Source organism: Hippopotamus amphibius, chromosome 8, assembly GCF_030028045.1.
Source record: "Hippopotamus amphibius kiboko isolate mHipAmp2 chromosome 8, mHipAmp2.hap2, whole genome shotgun sequence".
Classification (NCBI taxonomy): domain Eukaryota; kingdom Metazoa; phylum Chordata; class Mammalia; order Artiodactyla; family Hippopotamidae; genus Hippopotamus; species Hippopotamus amphibius.
In genome coordinates this window covers 115,559,508-115,579,239 of record NC_080193.1, presented here as the reverse complement: position 1 = coordinate 115,579,239, position 19,732 = coordinate 115,559,508, and the positions used below count along the sequence as shown (strand labels likewise).

Sequence of the window (19,732 nt, the reverse complement as noted above, 5' to 3'; positions counted from 1 at the left end):
TTTGCAGTACATGACAGTGGTGAGAAGCAGGCAGGGATCAATGAACAGTATAAAAGTGATACTCTATAGAAGAGAATCTTTGAAAGTTTTTGAATAAAGGAGTAGCATGAGTCCTGCTATTTAAGTGAAGGCAACATTGAAGGCAAAGATGGCTCTATTGTTGATACAATGCCACAGCGGTGACACAAGTGCCTTGTGTTCACTGAGAGTGAAGAGAATTAATGACTATGAAGAGCTGTCTAAGAAATACTTTCAAGTCATTTATACATATTATGTGTAGTTCATTTCTTGTAATTGATCACTCTTCTGTGTTGAAAATTATGAACACATAGAATGTGTCCACATGGTCTTATTTTAAAATGCCTGTCTTGAGCTTACCCTGTGTCTATAGGGTGCCCACTATTGTTTAGGGAGAAACTGCTTACCCATGCAAATATAAAACACCCGTGCCCTTTTTTAGTAACAGAATTTAGATAACTCAGCGACCATCATGGGAAAAAAAAATAAGATGGTTTTCTTAACTGCGTTGTTTTGCCCTTTTCTGCTGAACACATTTATATCCAGGTCCATTGGTTAAGACATACCTATATAAACAAAATTTCATAGTTTTCAACTTATGACCAAAAGACTGGAAGGATTTGCTTAGACAGCAAGTCAGAAATATTTGTAAAGAGCAAATTGGAATGAAGGAAAACAAACACTGAGGAAGGCTTTCAAAATAGCAATTCAGGATAGAAGTAACAACGGAAAGATATGAGCTGAGGAACATAAAACAAACAGCATTTATATTATAAATGTTGATATTTATAATATTCACATGTGAAATGCTTGAAAATAAGTAAAATTAAATCCCAACTGTAATTAGTTGAAAAACAAGTTCATTTTCCTTGTGTTCGTTTAAACTTCCTACTCTTCTTTATGATAGTCTGTACCTCTGTTCATCTGAGAATTCCCTCTTTTCTAATGACTCTGCTCCCACCTCAATCTGGCCTGAAAGTTAAAGACTTAAAAATGAGCTGCTGGACTTCCCTGGTGGTGCAGTGGTTAAGAATCAGCCTGCCAATGCAGGGGACACGGGTTCGATCCCCGGTCCGGGAAGATCCCACATGCCACGGAGCAACTAAGCCTGTGAGCCACAACTACTGAGCCCACATGCCCCACCTGCTGAAGCCCGCCTGCCTAGAGCCCCTGCTCCACAACAAGAGAAGCCACAGCAATGAGAAGCCCACAACGAAGAGCAGCCCCCACTCTCCACAACTAGAGAAAGCCCACATGCAGCAACGAAGACCTGATGCAACCAAAAATAATAAATAAAGTAAATTAATTAATTTAAAAAAATGAGCTGCTGGTATCTATTCTCTTCTAAAGATGTAATTATTGTGAGTATAGTCACCAAAAAATTGTTTCTTATTCTCTTACTATGTAATAAAAGAATATACCTCATTTCCCTCTTTTAGACCCAAACCCACCATATTATGGGCAAAATTTTGAAATGATAGAATGAAGTTCTATTGTAAATGAATTATTGGATATCAAAACCAAACAAATATTTAAGAGGATACATGAAATCATTCAATAGACACATGAAGCTTATTTTGAGTGTATTACAAAATTATCCAAATAATATGGTCAATATAGATAATCTACCATATATAACTCAAACCATATACTTCTGCTTTAGAAACCCCGATATCCCATTTAGCTGTCTATATTGTTGTAATATACTGAACCATTGACAAATTATTTCACTTTGTATTGTGCAAAATATGTCCTACTATCTACAATACTAGCCTATAGCTTTGGTTTCTTCTATTTCTTCCTCCAGGTTCTGTGCAACTTAAATGTAGACAAATGCTATCTGACATGGTTTCTATTAATGTCTAGTGGTAAAAATGGTTCAGATTTTTCTAGTGATGTGTATTGTTTCCTTTTAAACATATTCATTAATACATATAAGTACATTAGGACAAATAAAATCAACTTGAAAATGAAAACCAAAATATGTACTTGATAAACACACTGGTTTACTTAAATGAAATACTAAAATATTTGGGTATTTCTTCAAATGCTAACCTGCAACCAATTTAACCTATCCTAAATTTTTTAATGTGATTATTGTACTCAAAATATTTTAAAACTTGTTTTATAGGCTTAGAGAATGTTTTACAAAAATCTCTGTCTGCTTTCTTTAAATATTATCCTAGCATAACCACAGAATAGAAAATGTGGTTTGTGTGTCTGGATTATTTCCATTTCATATTCTCTACATATAATTATTTTAGAACACTATTTCAATATGCAATTTTGACAAGCAGAGCTATAGAGGCAGTTGGCATAAGTGTGTCAACAAAACCATTACACTTCATGTGTAATATAACCATGCCTTTCAATTCTCTTTTGGAACAATTAGAAGCAGGTAGCATCAAGTCAGTACAGGTTGTTCAGGGTGGGTTTTGAAACCTGACCTGAGACTAAATCTGGACTGTGCCACCTCCTGAAAGTTTGACTTTGGATAAGTTATTTAAAAACTCTAATCCTCAGTTTTAGTTATCTTTTCTGAAATAATATAGAGATAATAATAGTATTTCATAGGATTGGCTGGAAGGTTAAATGGGTTAAATCATGTCTAATGCTTTGAATAATATCTAACCTATAGTGAACATTACAAGTTAAGTTAACTATTAGTTTTAACATAGTTTTCATATGGCTAATTTTAATAGAATTCTCTAATGGTTTTCTCTCACAAATGATAAAATAGCATCAAGGTTCGTGTGAGTAATATAAAACTGCCCATGTTTTAATTAATGCAATGAAATGGTACATGTCATCTACATTGTTAGAAAACACAAGAATTTAGCATCAGAAGGATAATTTCCATGTGATGAAGGGCAATAGATAAAGCAACCTAAATTATCTGCCCAAGGAATTTTATCCTTCCCAGAGTTGTCTGCAAATTACCACTTTCTTTATCATACTGACACCAGGTATTATACTGCTCTGCATTCAAAGTTCTGCCACAGTATGAACAAAATACTTGCCTTTGCTTCCCACTTGGTTTTGACATGAGGTAGAAATTTCCAAACTACTTTCCTCAGTACTAATCCTAAGCAAAACTAGTCATAGAGGGAGGAAATACAAGCAATAAAAGAATAGCCCACTCTACAATGTACTGCTTCCTTATGCTAGTTTATCTAACTTAATTTCCAAGTGCTCAGCTTTTTCCGCAAGAAAACGCAAACCATGTATCCGAAAGCAAAGCCCGTGCCAACCGGAACACTGCCAAAAACAACAGGCAGAAAGCAATAAATGTACTAAAAGAATAAGATAAGCAGTATGGCTATCTTTTGTCTACTGGGAATGGAACTTTGAGTTGATGGAATCACCTGGTTATGTGTGACACAAAGTGGACATAACCTCTAGCATTAGCTCTCTTTTGGAGGCTACTGGTGATCCATCAGCTAGATTAGAAACAGTCCAAGAGTGTTTCAACCAAGGTGCTCAGTCAAGTCCTGCTAGAGAGGAAATGACTGCTCTTTTCCCATCATGCTCCCTCCTCCGCTGCCCATGCATTTCAAAGTTGCTCATTTAGTATTACCTATAAGTGCAGACTGCATAAGGAACAGACATGCTCATTTTATGTGGCCAAATGGTTTGCTCTCATGTGTGAGCTGCCCCAGTACAAGTGTGCTTCCTGGTCTCCTAATGGGCAGACAACTAAAGAGGAAATAGTCTGGCCTTCTGAATGCCTGTGATTCTTCCACTCAGAAACAAAACAAAACAAAAAACAAAACCAAAAAACCAAAAACCAAAACCAAGAAACAACCCTTTTAGAGATAAAATTCATAATAATATAGCAGACACCATAATATTGAGCCTTTAACAATATCCCAGGTACAGAGAGTACTTTACATTCATTATCTCATTTAACAACTCCCTGGAGTATCATTATCCATTAATAAAATTGAGGTAAGTTGCTCCAGGTCACAATCCTAAGTGATCTTTTGAATTTGAATGTTTAAGTTTTTAATAAAGTATCAATAATAAGGCTTTGGTCTCCTTTAATATTCATTTAGTCACTTATAACTATTTTTGATGCATAATAATATATTGTACACTGTTTCTAGATCCTGGGGAAACAGTTGTGAACAATACAGAGCAAGATCCCGATCTCACGTTACTCATGGGATAGTGGAGGGTAAATAGACACACACATTACGTGCTGTTATTCTGGATAGTGTTGTGTGCTTTTTAGAAGTTAAAATAGGATGCGGAGATAGATAAAGACGGCGGCCACGGTGAGGGGGATACTCAAGATAGAGTTGAAACAGGAGAAGATAGGGGAGAAAAGCATTTCAAGCAGAGAAGGCGTCCTGTGTGGAACTTTTTTTAAAAAAGTTAAAGCTTAAGATTTTTGAGGGGCATGAAGGACAGACAATGTGAATAAAGCATACGGCAAATCTCCACACTGTTTTTTTTTTTCATACTAAAATGAGGAAAATTAAATTCAAAGAGCATAACTTAATGACTTTTTAATTCTGCAGCTCATACTCTTATGTTACATCTTAATGTTCCATCAGCAAATGTTAGCAATGTAATATCCAGTCATTCTTGGGTTTTGTTTTTCCTAACTACTAAAAAGATGCTGTAGTTGGGAGGGTTTACTTTGCTTTCTCCTCATATACAGTCATATCAATGGCTACAGTCTAGGAAATAAACTATGTCTGCAAGAGTGGAAAACCAGAATTGCAAAACGTATTATGATTTGGGAAGAAAGATGTTATATTATTTATGTTATGTATTTCAACTTACAAAATTTCAATCCATTCAAATAACTGTATAGTTTTTATAACAAGCAGTGGATCATTAGCATTCTTAAGATGATTTGTCATTTTGTTCCTATGAAAATTTAATTATGCTTAAATAGTACTTATGTTTAAATATACTTTATAAATATACTTAAAAGAAGTTGCATATTTTTAAAAAATCAACAGAAATATGTGATCTTTAACATTTAGTTACAGTTGAAATAATAAATTTACTCTTTAAAATAAGTCCAAATTCTTTAATTCAGTTGTTTACTTTATATTTCCATGCTTGGGACCCTTCTCCACAAATCAGTACTAGCAATTACATTATAGAGGAACTGGTTTTTGTTAGAGTAAATCCATTACTTCTTGCACCAATTTGTCCTTATTTAAATCTGATACTCTAATGTGGAGATGGAATGCTTTTATTATATAATTACAGTGGACATATTTAAAAAGCTTTCCAGCCAAGACTCACATTATTGAATAGGAATGTTTTCAGTTCTCATCATGTTCCGTTTGAGAGGGAAGGATTTTTAAGCACATTGATTAAATGCATTAATTTGGAAATAGGCTCAATGAATATGCTTTAATAAAACATTATATGAAAAACTATAGTTAATTTAACAATATCCAATGTTAAGCTGAAGGAAGCCTAGGAATCATAAAATAGAATAGAATGTATATCAGAACTATAGTGCACAACAAACTTACAATGGACACACTCTTAACACAAGAGTGGAGAAAACAAGGATGGTCCTGGGTAGGCACTCAGAGGTATATTATTCAAGGACCATTACGTGACTGTTTCTGAGCTCAGCCACTGTCAAACTTCTGACAGCTCACACTTGTCAGGTTTTAAACAACTTATTTAAGTGATAATTCTGATTTTCAAAAACAGGTACATCAGAATATGATTTGTAGAGAAAGACTATTCTCTGTTTCAATGCAGGATTTCTTTAAATAGTTAGCTTTATTTAAAACCAATTTAAAGACTGAATTATGAAGAGTTTTCAGGAGAATAATTATAGCTTAAAGAAGAAAATCATACTTGTTCTAATTCAAGATATATATGAAGAAACTGGAAATGAGATAAAGGTTCACAATATTGATTGAATATTTTCATATATTATCTAAAAAAGGTGAGAATTTGGTTTACTTGTCCTGAAAAGCAGAAATATAAGCATTAAAGGATCAGTTTATTAAGTTGAGAAAGCTTTGGCCTACCAACTGAATAGATTTTCTTTCTGAATTTTATTCAGGACTACTGAGAAATGATATCATTGTCCATATAGTTGCAAATATGCAACTTGTCTTAAAATTATTTAGAATTACTGTTTAAAATGTCAGCAAAATTAAGATGGTTAAAAAAAAAAGAACTACCTTTTTCCCCATGCAAGTTACATGTGCTCTTCTATGTGCAAGAAGATGGAGCCCTTTGTCTGGGTTCAAAGTAAGAGCAAGATTTGCTATGCTCTCAGATTTTAAACAGTAATTAAAATATAATTTATAACTAATTCTGGTAAAGCTTATTTATTTTTTTTATCTAAAGGGTTCTGCTTTGTTTTTCCAAGGATCATTATGAGTAAGAGTCATTGCCTCTCAGGGCTTGGCAAATCCCAAAGTTCTGTCTCTCTCTCTTCCCCTCCCTTTCTGTTCCCTTTCTTTTTATCTCCCACTCTGACTCTTTCCTTAAATTGGCTCTAATATAAAACTGAAGTATATCTGGTAAATAGTGTTTCATGTTCTCTGTTTCTAATTTAAAGCATGGATAAGTAGTAGACTTTTCTTTTCTCTAAATAAAAAATAACAAACAGTACCCTAAATCAACTTTTTGTACGGTCTTTTTATTAGGGTGGATCAGTGACCCTCAATTAACAAATGAAAAAAAAAAGTTGCCTCTACCCTAGACTAAGCAAGAATGACTGCAGTGTGAGGAACTGGGTTCAGAAGCAGAAAGGAGATATTGATAGATTTTTGTACACACAATGATTTTATGTGAAACATCAGTTCTCCTAGGAATTGTTTCCAGGTTAGCTGGAAGAAAGCTAAGATTTCTATTGTTCCTGACTGTATGAACAGGCTTCATTAACCATTCAGTTAAGCATTTTTTGAGATGGCCTTGGTCTTCTTTGGATCTAGCTGCAGGGTATCCTATATTATTTTACACAGATGCTTCTACTGGTTAGAATTGTAAAGCGTCTTAGTCTAATGTCTTTCTTTGTTGATGGAGGCCAAACTCAAGGGACTTGTCCAAGGCCACAGATAAGTCATGGGAAAGTCTGTCCTAGAATGTTTCCAAGTCAGTTCATGTCTTCATTCTTTGAAAATGTATTAAAGTGCCTACTATGCACAAGGTTATGTACTAAGCTCTGGAATGTATAAAGAAACAAAGCAGTGATGATTCCTGCTCTCATGGAGCTAACTGTGATGTTCTTTCCATTATTTCCTGTTTTAGCAGATAATTGTTTTGGGTTGATAGTGGCTTTTCCTATTTTAGTAGATAGTTCTGGGGAGTATATATTAAAAGTGCCTTAAAATCAAAGACTACAAATTCTTTAATACAATTCAAGTACTGAATAAGTTATGTGGTATCTTGTGGGCATTAAAAAAAGTTTTATTATCTTTGACTAAATTACTTAACCACAATTTTTTCTGATATAATTATACTATTAATTTGGTTTATAAAATTTTTCATGCAATTGTATACTTATTTTTCTATGTGAATGTTATAACAATATCTTTACAAATGTGGTCCACATAAAACTAGAAATTGAGTTCTTTAATTATGCTTTTAAAGAGCCTGCTGTTAAACTATCCCTATCAGGGCTAAATATTGATATAAAATCTTTTTAATGGACTAATAAGAAATAGCAAGAGTGATAACTATGCCAACAATAGACAGTGTTTTCCAAATGAGATGCTCCACTTAATAATGCATACGTATGTATTACTATTTATATAAGGGTAATGTTAGATGACTAAGTGAGTATAGTCTGTGTGCCTATATGATTGATATTGTCTAATGACAAAATCAGTACCTTTTACCATTTATTGAAAGATCACTACATGCCAGGTACTATGTGAATCTTCTCTGCCCAGTATTTTAACCAATGTTATGGCTCATTATAAAGAAACAGGCTAACTGAAAAACAGAAATCAGGATAAGTCCATACTATTAGTAAATAGTGAAGGCAAGATTTGCATATATCCCATGTTTTTAATTACTGTATTACTCTATCCATTAAAATTAACTTATGCCTGAAATCAAGCATATATCTATCATGCTAACTCACCTTTAAAGATTTTTTTTAGTTCACTATAGAAAATGAATAGTTAATTGTAGTTTCAGGATAAACTCTAAAAATAAGCAATGCAATTAGTTGAAAACCTTAATTTTTCTTTTATGTAGAGGCAAAGAACCAAATTCCATATATTGGCAAGATATTATTTGCTTTTGTAGGTTTTGTCTATGTAGCACGCCACGAATCTTTTTTTAAAGCATGGAAATTTTTAGAAATTAGCATGTATATATATCAAGAATATTGTATGCAATAATATATATGTTGCATATAGTATTCTTGATTAAAAAAAAAGAAAACCTGCTCTTTTTTCTGAATTAAAAAAAAAGGCCATTAATATGTTGAACATAAAGACAGTGGGGCAACATGAAGTTTTTAGCCTCTCTTTTAAAATGAGAAAAGTCTACAGATTGTATCTTTAAAGCTAAAGTAATTTGCATGTATATACACAATTTCAGTTTTTTAAAAAGTGTTTTTCTATGGAGAAAATAAATTAATTCTGAAGTTTAAAATTTTAAGACTTCAATTTAAAAATACCTGTGAGTATTGGTTGAATAGCATTTGCTTTTTTAACATAATTATGTAAATACAGATACAAAAATATTGAACTAGATTTTCTTTTAATTCCTAGTCAATAATAAATATACTTTGTGTAGGTTGCTTTCAGCCTACAAAATACTTTCACAAATGCTAACTTTCCTGATATTGAAATTATATATTTTGTTCTAAAAAATTAACTCTTTCATTCTAGTCTTCTTTCCTAAATTATAGACTTGGGCTTGGAAGTAGCAGTAAAGATCATTAGGTGCAGCTATGAACCCAGTATAGAAATCACCTATTTCAAAATTCCTGATACGTTGACATCTAATATCTGAAAATCTTGGGTGACAGGAAAGTCAACTATTTTGACCAATTGGTCAAAGTGAACAGTTTGTCCATCGTTCAGTCTATTTTGTTTAGCTATTAGAATTTTTTATTTTTTTAAATTGAGCCAACTATTTTTTCTCTCTATGTTATTATACAAACTCTATTCCCATTTTTAGCCTTTGGATTATTGAAGTCATCTGTTGTTCCCTGGTTATTTTGTCATTTAGCCTAACATTGTTGGTACCTTGACTTCCTGATCAGCAGATATTATTTTCTTCAATTTCCTCACTGTCCTGATAAGTCATTTCTTATGACATCCTCTTTTCCTCTTACAAAGTCAGTCCATAGTGGACAGAGTAAATGACTGGTCTAATTACAGATCTGAAACTCGATACTTTGCATTTATGTATAGTCTCACTTGCAATATTGTTTTCACTTGGCAGTCCCACTATAGCCTCCTTAGTCCACAGCAAGCATCTGCTCAGTTAAATCGTGGCTCTTTTATAAAGAAACTGTTAATTTTGCATTTGGTTTTATTGAATTAGCTCAGAACTTTATTTATATCCTTAAAATTCATACTTGATTGGAGCTATAGGGCTTGGAATTCTAGGACACCCTTGTTCTCTTTTTAACTACTGATTTTGGCATGCAATATAATTGCTACACAACTTTGTGTCCTTCAGAAATTTAACGACGGAATATTTTGGCTTATTACATGCAAAATAAAAAGATCCTTTAATCTGAAGTGTCTCAGCTGTATTAGTATTAAATCTGCAGAGATAGTGGGCTTCTAAATGGTAATCAAAAATTTAGCACAAACTACTTGTAGTTTCAAAAATACTACAATAAAAAAATCACAGAGATTTCACTGAGGAAATGATGCTAAAGTTTAGATCTGAAAGATAAATACATTTAGCTAGACTAGAGGAACAAGGAAGAGAATGGACAGAATATTCAATTATAGGATACATTAATGACTTTGATTTTATATAAATTACAATAGGAAGTCTAAAATTTTTAAAACAAGGGATGATAAAATCAGATCTATATTTAACATAAATCTTTGAAAATATTCTGGCTACATTGTTTAGAATTGAATGAAGGTAGTGAAAGTGGACTTACTGAGGCTAGATAAGACTAGGTTGGTGGTGGTGGCAGAAAAGATGAAACAAATTGGATAGATTGGAAGGCTGTTAGGAGATTTTATCCACAGGGTATGAGGAGAGAATGATAGGGAGGAAAATTGAGGAGGTATCAAAGATTGCTCCTAAATTTATGGGTTATGCAACTAGATTTCTGGTGGTGTTATTTGTAAAGATGGGTCACTCTGGAAGAAAAACTGCTTTGGATTAGAAGAAGGCAGATACTATGAATTTGTTTTGAATATGTTGATTTTGAAATACTTTTGAGATGATATGTTTCAAGAGTCATAAAAAGATATATACCCTTTCAGCAAGAAATCACAAATCTCTGGGAATGTAGCCTAAAAATATAGTGTAAAATATGGGAAAAGTTATGGCTGAAAATGTCCATTGCAGTGTTTTATATTAATAGGAAACACTGGAAGCAATATTAATTTTCAAAAATAGAAGAATGATTTAGTAAATTTTTGTCAACTTACTAAATGGAATATTAGTTAGCCAATTAAATGGTTGTTTAAAAACTTCTTAGTGACATGGAAAGAATTATATAATGCTAAGTTGTAAAAATAGTTAATTTGTACATTACAAATAAAACTGAGTAAATACAAATGAGTATGAAATAAAACTGGAAAAATACATGAAATTGCCCAACAGGGTATTAGAATTATAGGTGTATATATTTCTTTTCTTTATTTAAAAATTTATTTCAAAAAATTAAATTGTTTTCAATTTTTTAAAATAGTGCAAATTTAAGGGCAATTCTTATTTCTCAAGTTTACAGTTTGTTTTTAATTAGTGGTTGCATTCTTTTTCCTGAGGTTAGAAATATTTAGACTATAGCCTTTTTCCAAAAGGATTTTTAAGATAGTCTTAAATAACTCTTATTATTTCTATTGTATGCCTTTAGGGTAGAGGCTGATCTACTTTATACTAAGTCATAGTCATAAAAGTCTCCATGTTAAAAAAAGAATCTTAGCTGATATTAGTTATATTTAAATGAATCCTCTCTATGTGTGGTAATATGTAATTTTAATGAACTAAAAATCTGAGTTCTAGAGTACTGCATAGATTTTAGGGAATTACTTGCATCATTTAGTTCTAAGATCCAAGAAAGTCATTTTTTCAAATTTAGATACTTTCATTTTTAAATTGTAAAGATTTTGTTTTCAGGAATACAGAAGAAAAAAGAACGATATCTTTCTTAAACTTATACTAAGTGAGATTTTGAAATTTTAATTTCATTTTGTGTTTTTAAATTTACTAAATTAAATGTTAAGTGGGTTTTAGTGCCATATTTTACCAATAAGTTTGTTAGCATCATTAGCATAATTTCACTTTATCAATTAGTGTAAATAATTTATCACTGTAGACCTGAGGACTTTATTTAAAAATTGTCACTTTGGAAAGTTATTTTCCATTTTTAATCTATTAGGCAGTCATAATGAAGTTTTATGTACTCCAAAATATTCATTTCAAAAATCTTTCATCAGCTAAGAGTATATTCAAGAGTAAAAACATGAAGTTTTATTAAACTGTATATAAGCAACTGGTACTATGTAACTATTTAAAAAGGCAGTGACTGAGAATTAACCGTTTGTTTTAAGCAAAAACATTTTGCAGTTTGTTACAAAAGAGTAAATTTAATTCTTTAAGCAATGTTTTCCATATTTTAGGATGGAAGAGAACTTTTATTATCTTCAAATTATTTCAATGCATTTTTTACATAATTTGGTAAAAAAATAAAGTCACATTTTACAATGTACACAAATGTTGAATTAGCTTTATTCAGAGTGGAATTTTTTTAGTCAGTTTCTAATGGTGCCTAGATAATGTCATAAATCCAAAGTGCCATTAAAATTCCCCAAAGTCATAGTTAAGGAGTATGGGATGAACAGATGTACAGACTGCTATATTTAAAATGGATAACCAACAAGGACCTACTGTATAGCACAGGGAACTCTGCTCAATGTTATGACACAGCCTGAATGGAAGGGGAGTTTGGCAGGGAATGCATACATGTATATGTATGGCTGAGTCACTTTGCTGTGCACCTGAAACTATCACAACATTGTTAATTGGCTATATCCAATATAAAATAAAAGTTTAAAAAAAATTCCCCAAAGTAACTGATATTGAAGATTCTTAAGAATGCGCAAGTTTCTAAAAACAGCAATTATGATGCAATCTCTAGATCCCATGATTTTGAACCTATGAAAGATAATTGTTGGTTGGTTTTTATATTATTTCATGTACTTTGAATATGTGCTGAATTGTGGGCTTAAAGCTGGTACTCCAGTTACAAATGAACCTAACATCCAGTTGTCTAATAATTTCTGGATTTGGATTATTTTGATATGCTACTACTTTTGTTGGTTCTGAAGCTGCTAATGTTCCAAGGTGATTGTTGAAGAAAAAGAAGGAGAAGGAGGAGGAGGGGAGGGGAAAGAACAAGAGAAGGAAGAAGAGAGGAAGAGAGAGACAATGACAATGGCAGTGGTGATGAAGATACAATAAAATATAGCTACTCTCTCTTTACACTGCATTATGTAATTACTGGTGGTGATCAGAATTATGAAGACCATGTTAATGCATAAGATACTATATTCATGTTGTAGAATTTACTTTCCTATCAATTTAAAAAATCACAGTTGATCGGTTGAATCAAGAAATTGGAGGAGGGGAGATAAATTGGGAATTTGGGATTAACAGATAACACTACTATATATAAAATAGATAAACAACAAGGTCCTACTGTATAGCATAGGGAACTATATTCAATATCGTGTAATAACCCATAATGGAAAAGAATCTGAAAAAGAATATATATGTGTGTGTATAACTGAATCACGTTGCTGTATACCTGAAACATTGTAAATGAACTATATTTCAATTAAAAAAAAAAGAAATTGGAGCTGACTCTCTTTCTTGCCTCAAAAAAGAATAAACTTCAAGTAAAATACAAAATATAATTTAACCATTTTAAAGATGACCCCCCCACCCCCGCAAAAAAAGCAGTAAAATTAACCTAACCATAATATATTGAAATTATTATTTTTAATAACATATATTAAATGTCATTGCTATTTTTGCACAAAATATCAGTTCTTGTAATGTTCCACGTATACTGATACTAAAATTGACCAAGAAGCTGAAGATTTAATTGGGAAGGCCTATAATATTTGGCAGTTTCCAAAGCAAATAAGGATAGGTTTACATATTGATTTTGGCTCCCTTCTTTCTGCATGACTTCATTCTTATATGAGTATTTATTTTGTAAAGTTAGCCTTCAGATATTTAATCAATCTCCTTTTTCTATATTTTATAAAGTCAAGATAAAGTCAACATATTTCAATTTATTTCAAACATTTATTTTAAACATTATAAATCATCTATATTTCATATATTTTATCAGCACATGACATAAACATGCATATGACAGTGCATTCACCAAAGATAATCAGTAAATTAAAAAAATATTTTATATGTACTTACTTGAAATAAAAGAATATACCAAGTGAGATAAGCAATGATGCAATAGATAATCCATGTCCAATTATAGTCAGGTAAAATAAATTCATTGCAGTCTGTAATTTGCATGAATAAAAAAAGGGTCATATTAATACTATAATTCTACATATGTATAGGCTCAGTCAATAAAATAACTTACTTTTTAAAAACATGTGATCTGGTAGCCTTACCATTCAGCTTGCAAGCCAATAAGTATTTGAATACATTATGGAATGAAGAATATCTATGAAAATTTATCAGGTGATATCAAAATTTATAAATTGCTCTTTTTATTTAAGAAATTAGAAGTCATATTAAACACATAAAAAAATAAATTTCTTGATCTAGGTTGTATAAAATTTGAAACCAGCCTTTATAATTTTGGAGGACATTGACAACTTTCACTCAATTTATGTACCTTAAATGATTTTTGTTTGTTTGTTTAGACTTAAATGCCAGATAAGGCTTTCTTTCCCAACTGGCTTTTTTTTTTCCTTTGACAAATTTGAGGCTCCAAAACAAATCTCAATATAGTAATTTATAGGAGCCTCTGATCTGTACAAATAAATTATTTATCTTGGTTTTGACTTTTTGATTTTTGTCTTTATTCTATTCTAACTTACCATTTTATTATGTATTTTTATAATTTTCTTCAAACCCTTCCCTGAATAAGCAAAGAATACATAGTTTATAATTATAATGATAGCTGGCAGTTATCAAATGCTTACTATAGGCTTGTTAGTTTTCTAAATATTTTCCTTGTATTAAGTCAATTCTTATGAAAACCTTGAGGATGGATTTGGTATCCTCATTTTACACAGGAGGGGACTGAGGCAGAGACAGTTTACAGCTTGCCCAAGGTCACAGCTGGTAAGGAGCAGAAACAGGAAGTCAGAAATCAGAACTCAGTTTTAATCATTGTTGACAAACTACCTCGACAAACACAAAGGTGCAAATATATGTAGGCACTTTGTATCAAAGCTTTGTTGTTGTGACAAACTGTGACTAACCTTGACTTTAATGTATGATGTTAAGAGAGGGAATGCCAGTGAGGGTGACCTAACTGCCAGTCAGAATGAAAGCCTTCTGCTGAGGGACAGATAGAACCGCATAAACCCCACTGGGCTTATCTTGCTTCCTTGAGCACAATTCCTGATCGTAATTATAGGAATTCCACCACAAATGAAATTTTTCTCTTTTCTTACACTTTTTAAGTATGTTTACTTTAGAAAATTCTAAACTCCAATACTGAGACATTAAATTGTAAATACATTATTACCAAGCAGAATTGCTTCCTCAGTGTAATGACTGAATCAATAATAATTATTTCTACGAAGATATTTTTCTTCATTGTTTGCATTATGATAAGGCTTTACAATGGAATGAACACTAACTAAATTTTCTCCAATATTGTACCAGTAACTAACTTTTTAAATAGATAGTGTAAATTAAATTTGAATTTATAATTATTACATACCTTCACTTTCTCACGTGTGTTAATATTGCATTGGGTATAATTTGTCCATGTTCTGTTGCTCGCTGGATGTCTAAACCAGTTTCCATCTTGGTCACAGATTTTTGTAACTTTTTCTTTCAAATTAAAAAGGAAAAAAGGAAACAGTAATTTAGTTAACCTAGAGTTTATTAAATAGATGTCAAGGATATTTGTATGTAAACTTCTGCTTTTACCTGAAGGATCAAAGTCCTGAAAGTAATCAGGGCAGTGCTGCATGGATTCCGTTCCTGCAGCAACATCATTCCAGCACAGCCATCCATCCCAGGTTCTGTTGCAATAAATGCCTTAAGGGGAGAGTAAAAATTAAGACTTACTAACTCCCTCTAGTTATACAGAAAGACATAAAGTCTTAATGGTGGACTCACACTGACATGGAATAAAGACTGTCTACTGAAAATGAAGACATCATATAAAATCTTTATAACAATTAAAATGACCAAAATATTCCAAAGTTATAACAGTCTGTAATCAAAGAGTAATTTTCAGTCTTGTTAGATAAGCACACATAGATAGAAACTTGAATATTGCATGAGATGTTTATTATTATTAACAGATTTGTACAGCAATCTCAGAATAAATCTAGGCTTCATGGATGTAGAAAAAAATTCCATTGGCCTGAAAATCTAAATAATTCTAGTTAAAAACCCCTCAAAACTCAATAGTCTGTTTTCCCTCCTGTGATTTTCAAACTTATTTAAATAGCTTGCATCCACATATAACTAAATAAAATGCATTTTGTGGCCTATCAGAGAAAATTTTCCTGATACCATTTTAGGAAGTTTTTCAAACAAGTCCTTATACCACTCCAAAAGATTCCACAACACTGGCTGCATGATAGATTGCAAGGTCTAGAATTTTTCCAACTGTGTTGTACGGCATTTAAGTGAGACATGAGCAGGTAGTCCATTAAAAAAGTTTCTGTGGTCAAATAGATTTGGAAAACATGAAGTTAAACACATTTCTTTATTACAAGATTTTTAGAGTATTTAAAATTACAAAGTGCATTATGAATCTCCAAGAGGAAGATTTATTTTGCAGTGATCCTGAACTTGTTTTATCACAAAATTCTTTTATAATTAAACCGTCGTAATTATATTCCTATTGTTAAACAATTAGATTTGACACATATCTAGATGATTTGGAAGGCATTAATTCAATAATTTTAAACTAGTTAGATTTTAGTGGAATAAAGTGAGAAGCCAGATCAGTTAACACAGAATTTGTATACAATTTTAATTATCTGATAATTCAATCCCTATTGAATATGTAACTAATATCAGATAGTTTGTCATAGTCTGGCATATTTTAAAGACATGTTTTAACTGGGTGCATATTGTAATAAAAATATTTGGGCAGATATATCTAAGTACTTCTCCAAAGATGAACAAATTATGTTGTTCAGTTAGATTAAGATTCCAAGAGTTGACCAATGTGGGAAAATTGCTTTTTTTCTCTTTCTCCCAAGCAAGTTCATTTTGACAGTTACAAATATTAATAACAACCTACTTTTAACATTTCATGTATACAACAAACGTATTTTATACTATCACATATTTTCCCCAAAATTTAAATTCTTTGTTTCCACTGATGGTTTAAAGATTTAAAAATATCTGAGGTCTTCACATTTTGCTTTGTTTCACTATGAATTCAGCATTTTACATTTTGAAGATAACCCTGCCTATAGGCTTGCCAGATAAAATACAGGGCTTCTTTTTGTTTATGCTTTTGGTTTAGTTTTTGGGTTTTGGTTTTGCTAAACTTGGCAACTCTACTTATGCTACTCAGAATTGAGGCATATATATGGCACTTAGTAGGCCCTCAGTAAATGTTTCAGAAATACCTTAAAAATATCTTATTGGAAACAGAAACTCTTGGATTTCATTAGCTTTGCTACCAAGTGTATTATACAAAATGTGTTATGCAAAAAAAAATTATTTGTCATCTTATTAAGCTATCAAGGAGCTTGTGAAAAAAAGAAATACAAATCACATAAACTAAAGACCAACGGTCACTGATTTAATTCGACATTTCATTCAAGATACTTATTTGATATTTTAAATATCTTTATACCATAAAAAATGTTACTAAAAAATCCCTGTCACACATATTTTTATTACAATTTTTAAAAAGAAGCAAGATAAATTACATCATAAAATGTTCTTTATAAATACCTAATTAAAACTGCACATATACCAGAAAAACTAGCAACTTACCCATTTTTAAGAATGGACCTAAGGGACCTGTAATAATGTGGTGGTGTAGTTTTCTTTTAAAAATATATCAAATGCATTTAAATTTAGTCATGTTTACCTTCTATTTGTTGAACAGGGTCTTGCATAATTTTTTGGTAACATTCATATTGAGCTGTCATGATTTTATTTCTAGTAACAGTCAACTGAATTAAGTCATCAGGGTTCTCTTCTTCTGATTCTGCTAAGACAAGAATCTAAGGGATGAAAGAAAATAAAATTTCAGAATTGTGAGAATATCTTTCAGAGGCAGTCTGTCACAGTGGAAAACAGTAAGTGCAGTGATGTACTGTGTGGTCAGCAGGCTCTGGGGGGAAATTCCTGATTCATGTTTGCCAGTTTCCTTGGTGCAAATATCCCCACCACATCCAATTTCAAACCACCACCAAGAGTTGCCAATGGCAGCATTGGGAAGCACAGTCCACAGTTCCCTCTCAGAAGCCTGTGGGAGCCAGCTCCAGGCCATGTAGTCTGGAATGCAGACAGCTGTATTCAAAACCCACCTCTACTTTTTTACCTGGGAATGTGGACAAGATGTTAACTGCTCCCACCTCAAAACCTCTGCTTTCTTATTATAAAATGGGATAAAATAGTATCAAGATAACAGAGGGGAAGTATCTGGCCCATGGTAAATGCTCAAAATCATTGCCATTTTTATAATTACATTTTGATAATCAAAATAATGACAAGTTCATTTATGATGTTGGTAAACAGAATTTTTATTGTATGCACATCAATAAAGGTTTTAGACAAGATATGTTTATATTCTTCCATTTTAGTCGCATTATTTTAAGCTTCGCTTATACTTCAATTTCCACTTGACTTTTTTTCCTGTTTTGTTGCGTGAAGCCTATGTAAACCTCTCTTCAACCTTATTTCTTCTTTGCTTTCGCATTATTCCTATTAATTATTTTCCATAAACAGTTATCTTTCTACTCCTATTTTGTTTCCTTATTCTTGATTTTCTGTTCTCTAGCAGGAAGTTAATTTAAATTTAAAATAAATAGTAATAGTCCCTTAATGTGTGGTACCACTCAAGTTTCACCATCACCTCACCACCATTTAACATTAACTTTTTTATTCTTTGATTGGTTTTAATTTCTTAATAAAGATTTATGCAGCTGTTGTGCTGCACAAGTAGCAAATGGAAATTTATAACATCAAGAAAAAAATGTTTTCCTCCTGTTCTCAGTTTATAGAATTGCATAAAATCAATTTATTCTTACTTCAAAACACAAATTTGCATATTGTCTGAGTGAATTCAAGAGAAACGGTCACAATTGCTTAAATTACAATAATCAGATTGGTCATCTATTACAGAATTACCTGCAGGGAACCAACTTTGGCCTGTGCAGCTCACTGGCATGCTCAGTGGAGGGTGGGAGCTGAAGAAACAGGAATCCTATTTCTTGAATTCTAGTTTATTTACCTAAGATAACATCTAAGAAGTGCAGGATTTGGACTACTCCTACACTTGAGAATGTTTTAAAATACAAATGCCGACAGGAAAGTATTTCCCCGTTTCGATTTTCTATATTTTTCTCGAGTTTCTTTGTTTAAATCTTTGTAGGGTTTACTTGGAAACACCACAAGAAAATTATTTGCTGGCACAGAATTAGATGAGATTATGTCTGTGAGTTTCTCATACATATAATGAGATTAGTCCCTGTTTTAATGTGAGACAGAGAAAAATAGGAACAAAATATCTGTAAATAAAAATAGAATTAAATGTATAAGACCTATGATGCCTTCAAGGATAGCAATTGCTTTTTAGTCATCCTTAGTCTACCCTACACTCCAGCCCCACCTGCTCTGCGTAAACAAGCAGAGGCATGCAGGAGTGCACATACTCACATACACATCTGCCCCAAACTTAGCATCAATGCCTGTCTGAAAATGGACACAATACTTATTTGAGTGAATGGATGAGGAAATTTATTTAAAACATAGTGCAGGGTTCTGAATTGCTTTTCAGTCAATACAGGTCAATCAGTTGGCAAAATGGGAGAAAAATCAACAGGTTGGAATTGCTTTTTTAATAACTCTAACTTGGGATCAGCATGTCTGGTTGAAAATATTTCATCTATTATGTATGACTATACTATAGAGCCATTCCATTTTTTTTTTTCAAACTCTGGTAAATACTTTTCTCCAGTGTCTGCACTTTTGTATGCATCATCCTTCCTCACTTTGACACCCCCACCGACACTGCACCATCATACTCTGGTGCCTGTCATAGGACTAAAAGCCTAAAAAACATACACTGAAAGGAAACAAATTATTGCTGTGTTGATTAGATACAAAAATGTACTTAACTTATGCATCAGATAACTACATGTGATTT

At 32.0% G+C, this 19,732-nt stretch overlaps 1 protein-coding gene across 4 annotated transcripts in view; it reads right to left on the bottom strand.

Moving 5' to 3' along the window:
• CALCRL (calcitonin receptor like receptor) overlaps positions 1–19,732 on the bottom strand; it is a 109,056-nt gene that overhangs the window by 20,176 nt on the left and 69,148 nt on the right. For all 4 annotated transcript variants that reach the window (XM_057746673.1, XM_057746674.1, XM_057746676.1 and 1 more), the window contains 4 exons: positions 17,450–17,585; positions 15,313–15,423; positions 15,101–15,213; positions 13,609–13,700 (listed from right to left, as the gene is read on the bottom strand). In XM_057746673.1, coding sequence (XP_057602656.1) covers positions 13,609–13,700; positions 15,101–15,213; positions 15,313–15,423; positions 17,450–17,585 — 452 coding nt within the window. The remainder of the gene's footprint in view (positions 1–13,608; positions 13,701–15,100; positions 15,214–15,312; positions 15,424–17,449; positions 17,586–19,732) is intronic.